The sequence below is a fragment of the Carcharodon carcharias genome, chromosome 17 (genome assembly GCF_017639515.1).
Source record: "Carcharodon carcharias isolate sCarCar2 chromosome 17, sCarCar2.pri, whole genome shotgun sequence".
Lineage (NCBI taxonomy): Eukaryota > Metazoa > Chordata > Chondrichthyes > Lamniformes > Lamnidae > Carcharodon > Carcharodon carcharias.
In genome coordinates, this window is record NC_054483.1 from 4,532,547 (window position 1) to 4,548,039 (window position 15,493).

Here is a 15,493-nt window from a genome sequence, read left to right on the forward strand (position 1 = left end):
GATGTCAATGTCTTATCACATGGTAGCAGGATTAGGACAGCATAACATCTAAATCACCCCAAGCGCTCACCACAAACCCCCATCCCAACCTTTTCATTCCAAACAGCCATCATTCGAACTGGCTTCTCTGGCTCCCCCCTCCTCCATCATTCACTAATTCCTGTAAAACCAGAGGCCCGGAGTCCTCTGTTTCCTCCCTCCTTCGCCATGTTCCACCCCCGACCCCCGCCATTGGTCCTCCTCCAAGCTCCTATCCGTATGTTCACTTACCCCCGCACCCCCCCGTCCCTGAGCCCCTCCAATCTACCATCAAATGGTTCACTTCTCCCAACTCCGCGTAAGATAAGGAATAGGAGCAGGAGTGGGCAGATCAGACCCCTCGGAATGGCTTCACCGTTAAACGTGATCCCGGCTGACCTTCCACCTCAACTCCACCTCCCTCCCTGTATCGCCGAGTTCCCTTCATTTCCAAAAAAAAATCTCCCTTTTCACAAATCTTCCCAATCCATCTCTACGGACATCCCTGTATGGCTATGTTTCAGCTGTTCAAGGTCCTCCCTTCTGTTGGTGAGGCATGTCTATGCAAAGGACGCTATGTAAACATAAGTTGTTGTTGTTTCTGGTCCATCCGCACCATACTATGAAGTTTTGGTCTCCGTATTTAAGGAGGGATATACTCACGTTGGAATAAAGTTCACTCGGCTGATTCTTGGGATGAAGGGGTTTGTTTTATCAGGAAAGGTTGAGCAGGTTGGACCTCTACTCATTGGAGTTTTAGAAGAATGAGAGGTGATCTTATTGAAACACAGAAGGGGGCTTGACAGGGGAGATGTGGAGGGGATGTTTCCCCCTCGTGGGGGAACCTAGAACGAGGGGGCTCAGTTTCAAAACAAGGGGCCCTCCGTTTAAGATGGAGATGAGGAGGAATTTCTTCTCTCGGAGAGTTGTTAGTCTGTGGAACTCTCTGCCCCGGACAGCAGTGGGGGCTGGGTCATTGAATATACTCAAGGCTGAGTTTGACAGATTTTTGATCAAGGGGAGTCAAGGCGACAGGCAGGAAAGCGGAGTTAAGTCCACAGCCAGATCAGCCATGAGTGTATTGAATGCAGAGCAGGATGGAGGGGCTGAATGGTCCACTCCTGCTCCTGGCTGTTATGGTCTTATATTTGGAGTCGCTTATTCTGGGAACAGTTGGATGGGTGCACGTTCTCTGTTGAACTAGATATTGACTGGAGGTCACATTAGATTGTGTTCCCGCTGTGGTATCTAGGGAGGGGTGGGGACCAGCTCATGTGCTATGCATAATTGGCCCAAAATGCCGAACTCGCTTGCTCACTGCTCCCCTGGGTGGAGTCTGAGCGGGAGGGAAGCCCAGTGGGGGGGGTGCATGTGCCGGCCTCAACTGGAGCTGGGCGCAGCTCAGCTCAGCTTTGAACGCTGGTGCCAGGGCTGGCCAATCTGATGCCACCCACCACACTGAACGTTCATCAAAAGCGAAAACAATGCTCTTAAAACAAAGATGGGTCCATACGCTCTGGGGTTCAGAAGAATGAACATGTTGAACATTCGCTCACGGGATGTGGGCTTTGCTGGCTGGGCCCAGCATTTATTGCCCACCCCTAATTGCCCCTTGAGAAGGTGGTGGTGGTGAGCTGCCTTCTTGAACCGCTGCAGTCCCATGCGGTGTAGGTACACCCACAGCGCTGTTAGGGAGTGAGCTCCAGGATTTTGACCCAGCGACAGCGAAGGATATATTTCTGAGTCAGGTTGGCGAGTGGCTCGGAGGGGAACTTCCAGGTGGTGGTGGTGTTCCCCATCTCTCTGCTGCCCTTGTCCTTCTAGATGGTAGCGGTTGCAGGTTTGCAAGGTGCCGTCGCAGTCGAAGGCCGGGAGAGACAGATTTCTGGTCCCTCGGGGAATCAAGGAATACGGGGAAGGGGCAGGAACATGGAGCTCAGGGCGGAAGGTGAAGCGATTGTGTTGAATGGGGGAGCAGGGGCTATGGGCTGCCCGGTCTATTGAAAATTGTTTCTTATTCGGGGTCATTTAGTTGCTGTGTTATGGAACAGTGGGAAGAGAGTGTCACGAGCAAATTCCCCTCCCTAGTCATTCTCAGAAGGAGGGTGAGGGGGCAGGAGAGGGGCAATCCTCCTGCTAAAATAAAGCCTTTGTTCTTCACTGGGGACTTTACCCAATGCCCAGTGGTGATGTAGTCTGTGGCCACGCCTCCCACGGTCCCCAACACGTCATTGGCTAGGGTGGGGTGTTTCCTAGGCCCGCGTGCGGTGACGACATGCCTCCTAATTTGGACAGGAGGAGAAGGGGGGAGGGACTCCCCGTGACGTCATTGCCCTAATAAGGCAGCTCCCAGCGGGGCTTCCGGCTTCGGCTGCTATTAAAGTGACAGGCGGCAAGTGTGTCCTGCAGCTCTGAACAGAAGCTAAAGGATTGAAGTGGATTTAATCCCCAGCGCCCCAACTGCTAATTCTTCTCCCAATACTGAATGTAAGTATTGCAGACTTTAATCTAATTCACTCACACAAGCAAAAAAAAAAAATAAATTGCAGTTTTGGCTCATATTTGAACCATTAAAACAGACTCGGTTGGCTTCTGTTGGGAGTGGAATCGATTTTCAATCTAAAATGAAATATATAAATTGTTTTTTTCTATAATATTCAGAAAGTTAACTTTAATCACAATTTAATCTATTTTCAATCTAAGATAAAATCTATAAGTTGTTTTTGTTAACAATATTCAGACAATTAACTTTAGTTTAATCACACTGCAAACAATTTTCAATTTAAGATAAAATCTACAAGTTTTTGTTAATAATATTAAGACAATTAACTTTAATTTAATCGCACATTAATCTATTTTCAATTTAAGATAAAATCTACAAGTTGTTTTTTTCTATAATATCCAGACAATTAACTTTAATTTAATCGCACTTTGATCGATTTTCAATCTAAGATAAAATCTACAAGTTTTTGTTAATAATATTCAGACAATTAACTTTAATTTAATCGCACATTAATCTATTTTCAATCTAAGATAACATCTATAAGTTGTTTTTGTTAATAATAAGACAATTAACTAACACACGGCGATCAATTTTCAATCTAAGATAACATCTATAAGTTGTTTTTGTTAATAATATTCAGACAATTAACTTTAATTTAAACACACGGCGATCAATTTTCAATCTAAGATAACATCTATAAGTTGTTTTTGTTAATAATATTAAGACAATTAACTTTAATTTAAACACACGGCGATCAATTTTCAATCTAAGATAACATCTATAAGTTGTTTTTGTTAATCATCTTCAGACAATTAACTTTAATCGGACTGGAATTGAATGTAATCGGCAAATCTAAAAATTCGTGCGGGTGTTTTTGGAATATTAAGAAGTTGATTCTAATTCAATCGACTGCTGTAAATGGGATTTTATACCAATTTCTAAATGGTATATTTATATTTAAACGCCACAATTGTTTTGTGTCTTTTTTTTTGAAAACAGAGACAGGGGCTTCAACTCTTGGCCGCTGGGGAGAGGGAGGCTGTCACCGAGCCGAACAGAGAGAGCCACATTTCTTAGCGGCCTTTTCCTGCCAGTTTTGCCCCAACTATTATGGTGACCACAGAATCGCTGGAGATGGACAGTCTCCGCTTGGTCAAGTTGCTGGTGGAGGAGGGGGGCAGCTCTCTGCTGCTGGACTGTCGCTCCTTCCTGAACTTCAACGCCTCCCACATCGGGGGCGCCCACAATGTCTACTGCAACACCATCGTCAAGCGCAGGTCGAAGGGAACCATCGCCTTGGACTGCATCCTGCCCGAGGAGAGCCTCCGGGCCGCCCTGAGCTGCGGCCGCTACCGCAAGGTGCTGGTCCTGGATGAGCGGAGCCCCAGCCTGGCCGCCCTCGCCCGGGACAACACGGCCCGGCTCGTTCTCAACACCCTCAGCGCTGAGCTGGACACCGGCGTAACCCAGCTCTGCTTCCTGAAAGGTGAGGCCAGAGGGGAGGGAGGGAGAGAGAGAGAGAGGAGGGAGGGCAGAGGTACAGAGGGAGGAGGAGGAGGAGGAAGGAGGGAGAGGAGGAGGGAGGGGGAACCACATTCAAGACATTACCCACGCTCCAATGTCCTGTGCATTTGGCCGGTGTGGGCTGACGCTTTCTTGTAAAACATGTGCAGCTTTGAACTAAGTGGAGATAAATCTGACGTTGATGTTTTGGTGAAACTGTTGCAAAACTTCCAGTGTAAATTGCGTGGTTTCAAATCAATGTTTAAAGTATATAGCATTGCCCCTCTTTTAATCCCATCCCGGCCTTTTCGCTTTTTTTATACCTGGTTAAAGTGTTTTAAGAACAGTACTGACGGATTTTAAAACAAGGCAGTCACCTGGTGAATAAGGTGATGTTAATTAATAATGTTAACTGCCCCATGTTAATCTAGAATAATCCCACTAAAATCTGATGAGGGTGAATACATCTTGGGTTTGAGTGCCTTGCTCATAGCCCCTCCTGCTCTCTGCACTTGCTGCTGATGGTGTGACTTGTGAAACTCAGTATTCTAACACCTCTCTCTCTCTCTCTCTCTCTCCTCCAGGAGGCTATGAGACCTTCCACTCGCTGTTCCCAGAGATGTGTGTAGAGAACCTCAGCTCGTGCCCGCAGGGGGGCTCTGTGCCCACCTTGGTCGCCAGGGGCACACCGCTGTATGATCAGGTGAGCCCCCTCCCCCAGAGGGATTCAGAGTGAAGGGGAAGCTGGCCGGAACAGCTATGATTGGTGGGGAGAGTACAGAGGGAGGCCATTCAGCCCTCTGAGTCTGCGCTGGCTCTTTCCAGGGGAACTCCAGTTCGTCTCCCTGCCCCGCTTTTGCCCACATACCCACGCCATCTTTTAAAATTTCCCTTTCAAGGATCGCTGCATTCCGCCCCCACCTCCCCACCTTTCGAAAGGTACAGCTGAACCTGTTTCTAGCCACCTCTCAGAGCCTAGCCGCTCAACGTTCCTTCGGTTGAATCCAACTTGTCCCTCTGCTGGCTGAGTGGGTTGTTGGGAGGGATGAAGGGGACCGTGACTCAACTGGCCCTTCTAGACGAGGGAAATCTTCCTTTTCCACATTCCTCATGCGCTCCAATATTGGCGAGGAACCCAGCCTTCCTTCACTTCACTCGCAAATGGCCATGTTCACCCGCGTGGCTGGAATTCGATGCCCTTGCTTTGGATTGAGAGCAGCCCCCTCATCCCTTCTGCAGCCGCGGTGAGTTTGGCTCATGGTCTGGGTTGTTTCTAACGTGGGGGATTGTTTTGTTTTGTCCTCAGGGTGGGCCTGTGGAGATCCTGCCATTCCTCTATCTGGGCAGCGCTTATCACTCCTCCCAGAAAGAGACCCTGCAGTCACTGGGAATCACCACGCTCCTCAATGTCTCCTCCAATTGCCCCAACTACTTTGAGGGAGCCTTCCAGTACAAGGTCATCCCAGTGGAGGACAGCCACATGGCCGACATCAGTGCCTGGTTTCGGGAAGCCATTGATTTCATTGGTGAGTAAGCATTTTGCCATCTTGAGGTGGTTGATTGTCTCCTTACACTGCCTGGTGAATGTATCTTCCACAACCTCATTGTCCTCTGAATGGATGCCCAGCTCCCTGCCATTCTCCTGGGACATAATATCTGCCCCCCCTCCACCCCCCATCAGGATTTTCAGCCATTCCCTGCCACAGTGCTCACCCATTGCTTCTGGCGTAGCTAGTGAGATGGCAGACAAAGACGGGCATGCTTGCCCAGGAGCTCGGCCCGAGAGGGTTCAGTCTTGCTCCTGTCGGTGCTCCTCGATCGTAGGATCACCTTTTTCACGGGATGTGTGTATGTGTGTGTGTGTGTGTGTGTGTGTGTCACTGGCAAGGGCCAGCATTTGTTGCCCATCCCTAATTGCCCCTGAGAAAGAGCCAAATGGGCCACCTTCTTGAATACAACTGAGCACTAGGCCCTTGTTCAGAGGGCAGTTAAGTGTCGACCACGTTGCTGTGGGTCTGGAGTCACATGTAGGCCAGACCAGGTAAGGGCGGCAGATTTCCTTCCTGAAAGGGGCATTAGTGACCCAGATGGGTTTTTTTTTTAACCACAATCGATGATAGTCTCATGAGCTTTATATTCCAGATTTATTAACTGGATTTAAATCCCACCCGCTGCCGTGGGTGGGATTTGAACCCATGTCCCCAGAGCATTAGCTTGGGCCTCTGGATTACTAGTGTAGTGACATCACCACTGGGCCACCGCCTCCCATTACTTAGAGTGAGGATGATACTCAAACTGCAAGGTGCCCACTTTCTCCACCTATTAACGGGATTTTCCTGCTTGCTTGTCAGATTCAGTGAAGAACAGCGGTGGACGGGTCTTGGTGCACTGCCAGGCTGGCATCTCCAGGTCTGCCACCATCTGCATGGCCTACCTGATCTGCAGCCAGCGCGTCCGCCTGGAGGAAGCCTTCGACTTTGTCAAGCAGCGCCGAGGCGTCATCTCGCCCAACTTTAGCTTCATGGGACAGCTGCTGCAGTTTGAGACCGAGGTCCTGTGCCACTAAAAGGACCGGCCTGGTTTTTATGCCATGACAGCCAAGGGAAACCTCCGCTCCTCCGAGCTGTTCCCTTCCATCTCATCTCCAAACACGCGATGGTCCAGGCAACGTGTCAGCGGAGTGCCTCAATGCCCGGCTTCCTGTTGGAGCTACCCAGTCTGCTCGTCCAGTTTGAGGGCACATGACTTTAAATCTGGGCCAACCATTGCCATGGGAAAGAGAAAAAGCAGCAACTCACGTCCACGCCCACTGTTGTGTGTGGGGGGGGACCGTCAATTGTATTGACCTTCAACCCCAATGCATTAACATCCCCACGAAGCTACCTCCCGGTGCGTGGGACAATTCACTCAGCGGCGGCTGTCTGTCTGTATGAGATCGTAGATCAAAACCTGTCCTTGCGCGTGAGTTGATGCAGCCCATGCCTTGCCCTGGCCTCAGTTGCCCATGTCAGTTTTGGAGATGGCCAATCGAGGCCTATTCCCGAAGGATAAACCTCCTGGAGGTGACTCCAACCACGAATGCTGCTCTTCCTCGCGTCAACTCCCGGATGACTGGAGCGTGCCAATGTTTACTCTCGAAAGCCGACCCTGAGCCAGAGTCAGACCAAGAAGCATCTCCACCTCGAGAGAGTCTCTGCCGCTGCATGAGACTCATTGTGGATGAGGCATCTCACTGTCCTGCACTGAGTGCTTAGTTCCAGAGCGAGGGAAGAGCCCACCTCAGGCTGAAGTCACTGAAACTATCAGAATCACTCAGGGCTCTTACTGTGCAACCTCCTCTCGGAACACAACAGACAATATGACTTGATCTCTGTTTTAAGGGAACTCCTACCTGCTAATTTCCTCCAGAAGGGAAAGTACTTTATATATATATATATATATATTTCTTTTTTAAATGCCTGTTTAGTAACTGTCAGAAGTAATTAACATTATTAAGATGCATTATTTATTCTATTGACAAATGAAATGTTTTGAAAAATTTGCAGTATTTCAGTGTCCTTGTTAACTGATTGTTCAAAGCCCTCTCCAGCACAGACACACTGCACATCATTTTAATTCAGTCAAAGAATCACAAGTGCTCCTGGCCCAGTTTACAGCCCAGGAGTTGCTTTCCGCTAATGTATTTACATGGCATCCTCAACCTCGGGTTTACAGAGGGGTAGAATGTGGGAGACCAGTCTGTTGGAATAGGCGAGTCAAGAGGTGGATGGGCGGATGAGGGTTTCAGCAGCAGATGAGCTGAGACAGGGGCGGGACTGAGAAGTCACACGGAGGTGGAGATGGGCAGTCCTAGGGGTGGTGTGGGTATGGGGTTCGGAAGCTCATTTCAGGGTCAAAGGTGACCCCAAGGTTGTGAAGAGGCTGGCTTAATCACAGACGGTTGCCAGGAGGATGGAGAGAGTCGGCAGCTAGGGAATATTCTTAAAAATTTGTTCACGGGATGTGGGCGTTACTGGCTAGGGCAGCATTTAAAGCCCATCCCCCTCATTGCCCTTGGTCAGATGGCATTTAAGAGCCAGCCACATGGCTGTGGGTCTGGAGTCACGTGTAGGCCAGACTGGGTAAGGACAGCAGATTTCCTTCCCTAAAGGGCATTAGTGAACCAGATGGGTTTTTACAATAATTGACAATGGGGTGGGGGTGCGGTGGGGTGGGTGGTGGGGATTCAAACCCAGGTTCCTGGAGCATTACCCCGGGCCTCTGGAATATTAGTCCAGTGAATAACGCCACCTCCTCGGAGTTCGGAGCAGGGACTGAAGACATTGGCTTCAGTCTTTCAAGTATTGAATTGGAGGGAATTTATGCTCACCCAGTACTGGATGTCAGATAAGCAGTCCGACAATTTAGCAACAGCGGAGGAGTTGAGAGAGCTGGTGGTGAGGGAGAGCTTGAGGAGGCTATTCTAGCCAGCATGGACGATGTGCTGAGTAGCAAGAGTAGGGCGAATCCTGTCCATTTTCACGGCGGTTTTGTTCTCGGTTGCAGTCTACGCAGCTACAGATGAAGCGTTTCGACAGCTGAAGGCTTATGCGAGCCACAAGGCACAGGAGAAAGTCTGTGGTGATTTTCTGGGAGAATTGTGTAAAGAAAGTGCCCCCTTCATTTTTAATCATAGAAAGCGTGTGGTGCTGAGAGGTCACTTGGCTCATCGTGTCTGCGCCAAGTTAATGAATAAGTATTTCCTGAGGGTGAGGGCGTGTCACTACAGTGCGTCAAACTGTGATGCCAACTGACGCGACTGGGCACCTGACTTACAAAGTTGGCCCTTGTGGCGCAGTGGGGTAGTGATCCCTGTCTCTGAGGCTCTGGGTTCGATTCCCACCGCAGGACTCGACAGCCAAGGAAGGTGCATTCGTGGCGCGGCCAAGCAGGTTTGACTACCAACCCCGCAAATCCTTCCAACACGCTCCACCGGGAGAGATTCCCGGTCAACTCTGTGATGGAAAGAGTGCTGGAGCCTCGAATATCACTGCCCATCAGTCTAGGCTGCAACATGCCTGTAAAAGGGCCTGTTTAAAGACAGAGAGGGACGTGGACCATCAGGAGGATTTAGGGGCAGGATTTCGGAGTTTCTGGGCTAGATGCTAAAGGAGTGATGTCTGGCTGAAGGATGTGAAGTTAAAAAGAGGAATGGAGGGTTTTGGGAGGGTGGGGTGTCTGGGGGAAGTTATGGACAAACGGTTGGGTGACACCATGGGGGGAGTTGGGCCGCAGCCTGAGAATTTGCAATAGTCAAGTGTGTTTGAAGTCAGCTCATTGAGTGAAGAAATGGCCCCTCTTAGTGGTCACGGAGGAGTCCCAGAGAAATAAGGGGTATAAAAGCCAAGGATGCTGTGTTCTGAAGAGCTGTGTGGATGAGTGAAGCTTTCTGGCCTAGCGCTGACAAAATCTATCATTCCGCTCGCCCTCTGACCTGCCGGCCATTCCTGTTGGCAGATTGGAGCTGGAAGATCCCCTCAGATGTGAACGGTCCACCTCCTGAGACATCATTCTGCCCCTCGCTTCGATTCTCCCCTCTTTCTGGCTCCCACAGTTCCCCCAATCTCCGTGTGAAATGTTTCACTATGATGGGACTCAGCTGCTTGGTGCTGAAGGAGTGCTTCCTGGCATTACTCCCGAGTTTCCCATCCTGTTCCTGCTTCCTATTGTCCAAAAGCCACTGTCATATTCTACCATGGGGCTGCTTTGCTTGTGAATCTGGTTGCATGTTTATCTGTCAGCGGGTGAGTTGACTTTGATATACTGCAGGCGCAGGGACCAATGTGAGGTGAAGCACATGCTATTTATTTACACAGACAACAGAGCACTGACATGACGTGTGCTCCAACCAGACCCTACTGCTGACTAATATTAACATCGTAGCCCTGCACTACACAGCTATTGGGTTGTAGAGTCATGTGGTCAATCTGCTCCCATTCTCTTAAAGGCATATTGCACCACAGATTACCACAGCCATGGTTAACCCTTTCTGTACGCCTTCCTATCTATTACTGCAACCTTTGCCGAGACTGTTGTTCACCTTCTTGTGGATTGTGCCTTTGCAAAGAAGCTCTGGAGAGAGATGCAGTGGTTTTTGTCGAGGTTCATCCCGAGCAGTTCTGTGACACAGGACTCTGTGCTCTACGGGCTGTTCCCAGGGACACACACCGAGACAAACATCAATTGCAGCTGGAGGATCATCAACTCGGTGAAAGACGCTCTTTGGACTGCCCGAAACTTGTTGATCTTCCAGCGCAAAGAGTTGTCCTCGACCGAGTGTTGCAGACTGGCACATTCCAAGGTCCAGGACTACGTGCTGAGGGACGCACTAAAGCTTGGGGCAGCCGCCACTATGGCTCAATGGGGAAAAGTCACTGTCTAAGACCTTTCAGACATAGTGCACCGAGCGGCTGGGAATTGTATAGACCTCTTGGGCTGTCTGACTCACGTTGAATGTGTGTAGTGAATAATAAAAGTATCACAATTGTATTGAAGCACCTCAGAGTGCAACATGATTTATGTAACTAACTTGAATGCCATTGCAGTGTCTGTAATGAGCATGTTGAAGTGTCTGTGATGGTCATGGGTTGTATTGAAGCACCTCATGATCTATGTGGAAAGCATGAATATGATACAGTGAACCATAGATGTCTCCTCTGCAAGATCCTAGAGATGACAAAAGATATTCACTTAACAGAGCTGTTAGAAAGCAGGCTTCAGAATCGCCGGTTCTATGTTGAACTAGGTGGGAAGCGCAGCAGGTGGCGTATTCAGAAGAATGGTCTACCTCAGGGAAGCGTGCTTGCACCGCTGCTGTACAACATCTACACAAATGACCGACCGATAGACGGTGTCACACGCTGGGTTATATATGCTAAACAAAAACAGAATTACCTGGAAAAACTCAGCAGGTATGGCAGCATCGGCGGAGAAGAAAAGAGTTGACGTTTCGAGTCCTCATGACCCTTCGACAGAACTAGGTGAATCCAAGGAAGGGGTGAAATATAAGCTGGTTTAAGGTGTGTGTGTGTGTGTATGTGTGTGTGTGTGTGGGGGGGGGGGGTGGGGGGGTTTGTGTGGGGGGAGACAAGTGGAGAGGGGTGGTGTGGTTGTAGGGACAAGCAAGCAGTGATAGAAGCAGATCATCAAAAGATGTCACAGACAACAGAACAAAAGAACACATAGGTGTTGAAGTTGGTGATATATATCTAAACGAATGTGCTAATTAAGAATGGATGGTAGGGCACTCAAGGTATAGCTCTAGTGGGGGTCGGGGGAGCATAAAAGATTTAAAAATATTTTAAAATAATGGAAATAGGTGGGAAAAAGAAAAATCTATATAATTTATTGGAAAAAAACAAAAGGAAGGGGGAAGAAACAGAAAGGGGGTGGGGCTGGAGGAGGGAGTTCAAGATCTAAAGTTGTTGAATTCAATATTCAGTCCGGAAGGCTGTAAAGTGCCTAGTTGGAAGATGAGGTGTTGTTCCTCCAGTTTGCGTTGGGCTTCACTGGAACAATGCAGCAAGCCAAGGACAGACATGTGGGCAAGAGAGCAGGGTGGAGTGTTAAAATGGCAAGCGACAGGGAGGTTTGGGTCATTCTTGCAGACAGACCGCAGGTGTTCTGCAAAGCGGTCGCCCAGTTTACGTTTGGTCTCTCCAATGTAGAGGAGACCACATTGGGAGCAACGAATGCAGTAGACTAAGTTGGGGGAAATGCAAGTGAAATGCTGCTTCACTTGAAAGGAGTGTTTGGGCCCTTGGACGGTGAGGAGAGAGGAAGTGAAGGGGCAGGTGTTGCATCTTTTGCGTGGGCATGGGGAGGTGCAGTAGGTGGGGGTTGAGGTGTAGGGGGTGATGGAGGAGTGGACCAGGGTGTCCCAGAGGGAACGATCCCTACGGAATGCCGATAGGGGGGATGAAGGGAAGACGTGTTTGGTGGTGGCATCATGCTGGAGTTGGCGGAAATGGCAGAGGATGATCCTTTGAATGCGGAGGCTGGTGGGGTGATAAGTGAGGACAAGGGGGACCCTATCATGTTTCTGGGAGGGAGGAGAAGGCGTGAGGGTGGATGCGCGGGAGATGGGCCGGACACGGTTGAGGGCCCTGTCAACGACCGTGGGTGGAAAACCTCGGTTAAGGAAGCAGATCTTTCCCATGCAGGGCAGGTGTATTCAGCAGTGGAATAGCAAAGAGCAAGTGCACTGGTTCACAATGTTTTCAGTGTGCTCCCCATTTTGTGTTAGTGAGCTTATTCAGGATGTTGTTTCGTGTGCTCACCTTTGTCTTTTTATCTCTGTGTTATATATGCTGATGACTTATGTGTCACTGCCCAAATCACTGATTTTAACACCGTGGAGAAAACGCTTTCTGAGGCCTTGGAGGGACTAACATCCTACTATGAAGAAAACCATCTTCGCACAAACCTATCAAAGGTGCAAGTTTGTACATTCCACCTCAGAAAGCGTGAAGCCAAACGCCAGCTTAAAGTAACCTGGTGTGGAGTAACACTAACACATTGCGAGCACCCTATTTACTTAGCAGTCACCCTTGACAGATGCCTCACCTTCAAGAACCACATCAAAAAGACAAAGGTAAAAGTGAGCACACAAAACAACATCCTGAATAAGCTCATTAACACAAAATGGGGAGCACACTGAAAACATTGTGAACCAGTGCACTTGCTCTTTGCTATTCCACTGCTGAATACGCCTGCCCTGCATGGGAAAGATCTACTCATGCTAAGAAGGTGGATGCCGTTCTGAATGCAAGCTGCCAACTTATCACAGGTTGTTTAAAACCAACAACCAACAGCCTATATATCCTGGCAGGTATCGCTCCCCCTGATATAAGAAGAACGGTAGCCAGCAAGAAAGAGCCACTCCATCAAACATCAGATGATAGGCACCCTCTACATGGTCATACACCTACACCCAGTCACCTAAGGTCAAGGAAGAGCTTCATGAACAGTGTTGTTCCATTACAATCAACCCCATCTGAAACCCGCATCGCCTTGTGGAAAGACCGGCTCGCCAGTCTCGAACAACCCCCAGCGATGGAAATTCTACCGGATGAAAGCCTTCCCCCAGGAGCTAATTGCAACTGGGCAACCTGGAAGTGCCTTAACAGACTTAGAACTGGTGTATAAAAACAAAAAAAACTGCGGATGCTGGAAATCCAATACAAAAGCAGAATTACCTGGAAAAACTCATCAGGTCTGGCAGCATCGGCGGAGAAGAAAAGAGTTGACGTTTCGAGTCCTCATGACCCTTCAACAGAACTGAGTGAATCTTAGGAAAGGGGTGAAATATAAGCTGGTTTAAGGTGGGGTGGGGGGGGTTGGGTGGGGGGAGAGAAGTGGAGGGTGGTGGGTGTGGTTGTAGGGACAAGCAAGCAGTGATAGGAGCAGATAATCAAAAGATGTCACAGACAAAAGAACAAAAGAACACAGAGGTGTTGAAGTTGGTGATATTATCTAAATGAATGTGCTAATTAAGAATGGATGGCAGGGCACTCAAGGTACAGCTCTAGTGGGGGTGGGGTGGAAAGGCTAGCAGGGCATAAAAGATTTAAAAATAATGGAAATAGGTGGGAAAAGAAAAATCTATGTAAATTATTGGAAAAAACAAAAGGAAGGGGGAAGAAACAGAAAGGGGGTGGGGATGGAGGAGGGAGTTCAAGATCTAAAGTTGTTGAATTCAATATTCAGTCCGGAAGGCTGTAAAGGGCCTAGTCGGAAGATGAGGTGCTGTTCCTCCAGTTTGCGTTGGGCTTCACTGGTGTACTGGTGTAGGTCGTTCCAAGGTGTCACTAAGCAAATGGGGATATACAACCTGCCCGACAACTTGTGAATATGGAACTGAGCCACAGACTATGCAACATCTCCTGCAATGTCTATCGCTAGAGGAATCTTGCACTGTTGCAGATCTTGCCGAATTCAACAACAAGGTGCAAAAATGTGTCCAGTTCTGGCTGGGCCATGTATAGACTGTCGTGGACACGATAAGAAGAATGAATATGATTGCACTTTATGTGATGGCCATTTTGAAATGTTTTGCAATGTTCTTTCAGATAGTTTATGAATAAAGTATATTTTTATCCCCCAGCCCCCCCCCCCACAAAAATTGTTCAACCTTTCCTGACATCCAGCAGGGGGCAGTGACACCTCCCCTCCAGCAAGTAGCAATGACACTTCCCCTCCAACAAGGGCAGTGACACCTTCAATCCAGCAAGGAGCAGTGACACCTCCCATCCAGCAGGGGGCAGTGACACCTCCCTTAGAGCAGGGGGAGTAGCACCTCCCCTCAGCAGGCAGCAGTAACATGTCCCCTCCAGCAGGGGGTAGAGACACCTCCCTTCCAGCAGGGGGCAGTGACACCTCCCCTCCAGCAGGGGGCAGTGACACCTCCACTCCAGCACCAGGTATTGTCACCTCCACTTCAGCAGCAGGTATTGACACCTCCACTCCAGCAGGGGGCAGTGACACCTCCACTCCAGCAATGGGTATTGACACCTCCACTCCAGCAGGGGGCAGTGACACCTCCACTCCAGCAATGGGTATTGACACCTCCACTCCAGCAGGGGGCAGTGACACCTCCATTCCAGCAGTGGGTATTGACACCTCCACTCCAGCAGGGGGCAGTGACACCTCCACTCCAGCAGGGGGTAGTGACATCTCCCCTCCAGCAGGGGGCAGTGACCGCCGCTCCAGCAGGTAGCAGTGACACCTCCCTTCTAGCAGGAGGCAGTGACACCTGGACTGCAGCAGGGGACAGTGACCTCCGCTCCAGCAGGTGGCAGTGACACTTACCCCACCCTCCCCCAGTAGAGGAAGTAACATGTCCCCTCCAGCAGGTAGCAGTGATACCTCCCTTCCAGCAGGGGGTAGTGACACCTCTCCTCCAGCAGGGGGCAGTGACACCTCCCCTACAGCAGGGGGCAGTGACACCTACCCCCCCCCCCCCCCCCCCCCCCAGCAGAGGAAGTAACACGTCCCCTCCAGCAGGTAGCAGTGATACCTCCCTTCCAGCAGGGGGTAGTGACACCTCCCCTCCAGCAGGGGGCAGTGACACCTCCCCTCCATCAGGGGGTAGTGACACCTCCCCTCCAGCAGGTAGCAGTGATACCTCCCTTCCAGTAGGGGGCAGTGACACTTTCCTTCCAGGAGGGGGCAGTGACACCTCCACTCCAGCAGGGGGTAGAGACAACTCCCTTCCAGCAAGGGGCAGTGACACCTCCACTTCAGCAGCGGGTATTGGCACCTCCACTCCAGCAGGGGGCAGTGACACCTCCACTTCAGCAGTGGGTATTGACACCTCCACTCCAGCAGGGGGCAGTGACACCTCCACTTCAGCAGTGGGTAGTGACACCTCCACTCCAGCAGGGGGCAGTGACACCTCCACTTCAGCAGCGGGTATTGACACCTCCACTC

General features: G+C 49.9%; 1 protein-coding gene across 1 annotated transcript; it reads left to right on the forward strand.

The window, feature by feature from the left end:
• Window positions 1-2,381: 2,381 nt before the first annotated feature.
• On the forward strand, window positions 2,382-7,571 carry dusp2 (dual specificity phosphatase 2). The gene is made up of 5 exons (XM_041210197.1): window positions 2,382-2,505; window positions 3,521-4,007; window positions 4,609-4,727; window positions 5,331-5,550; window positions 6,376-7,571. Exons 2-5 carry the CDS (start codon window positions 3,632-3,634, stop codon window positions 6,588-6,590), a joined length of 930 nt encoding a protein of 309 aa, XP_041066131.1. The 5' UTR covers window positions 2,382-2,505; window positions 3,521-3,631; the 3' UTR covers window positions 6,591-7,571.
• Window positions 7,572-15,493: the final 7,922 nt, after the last annotated feature.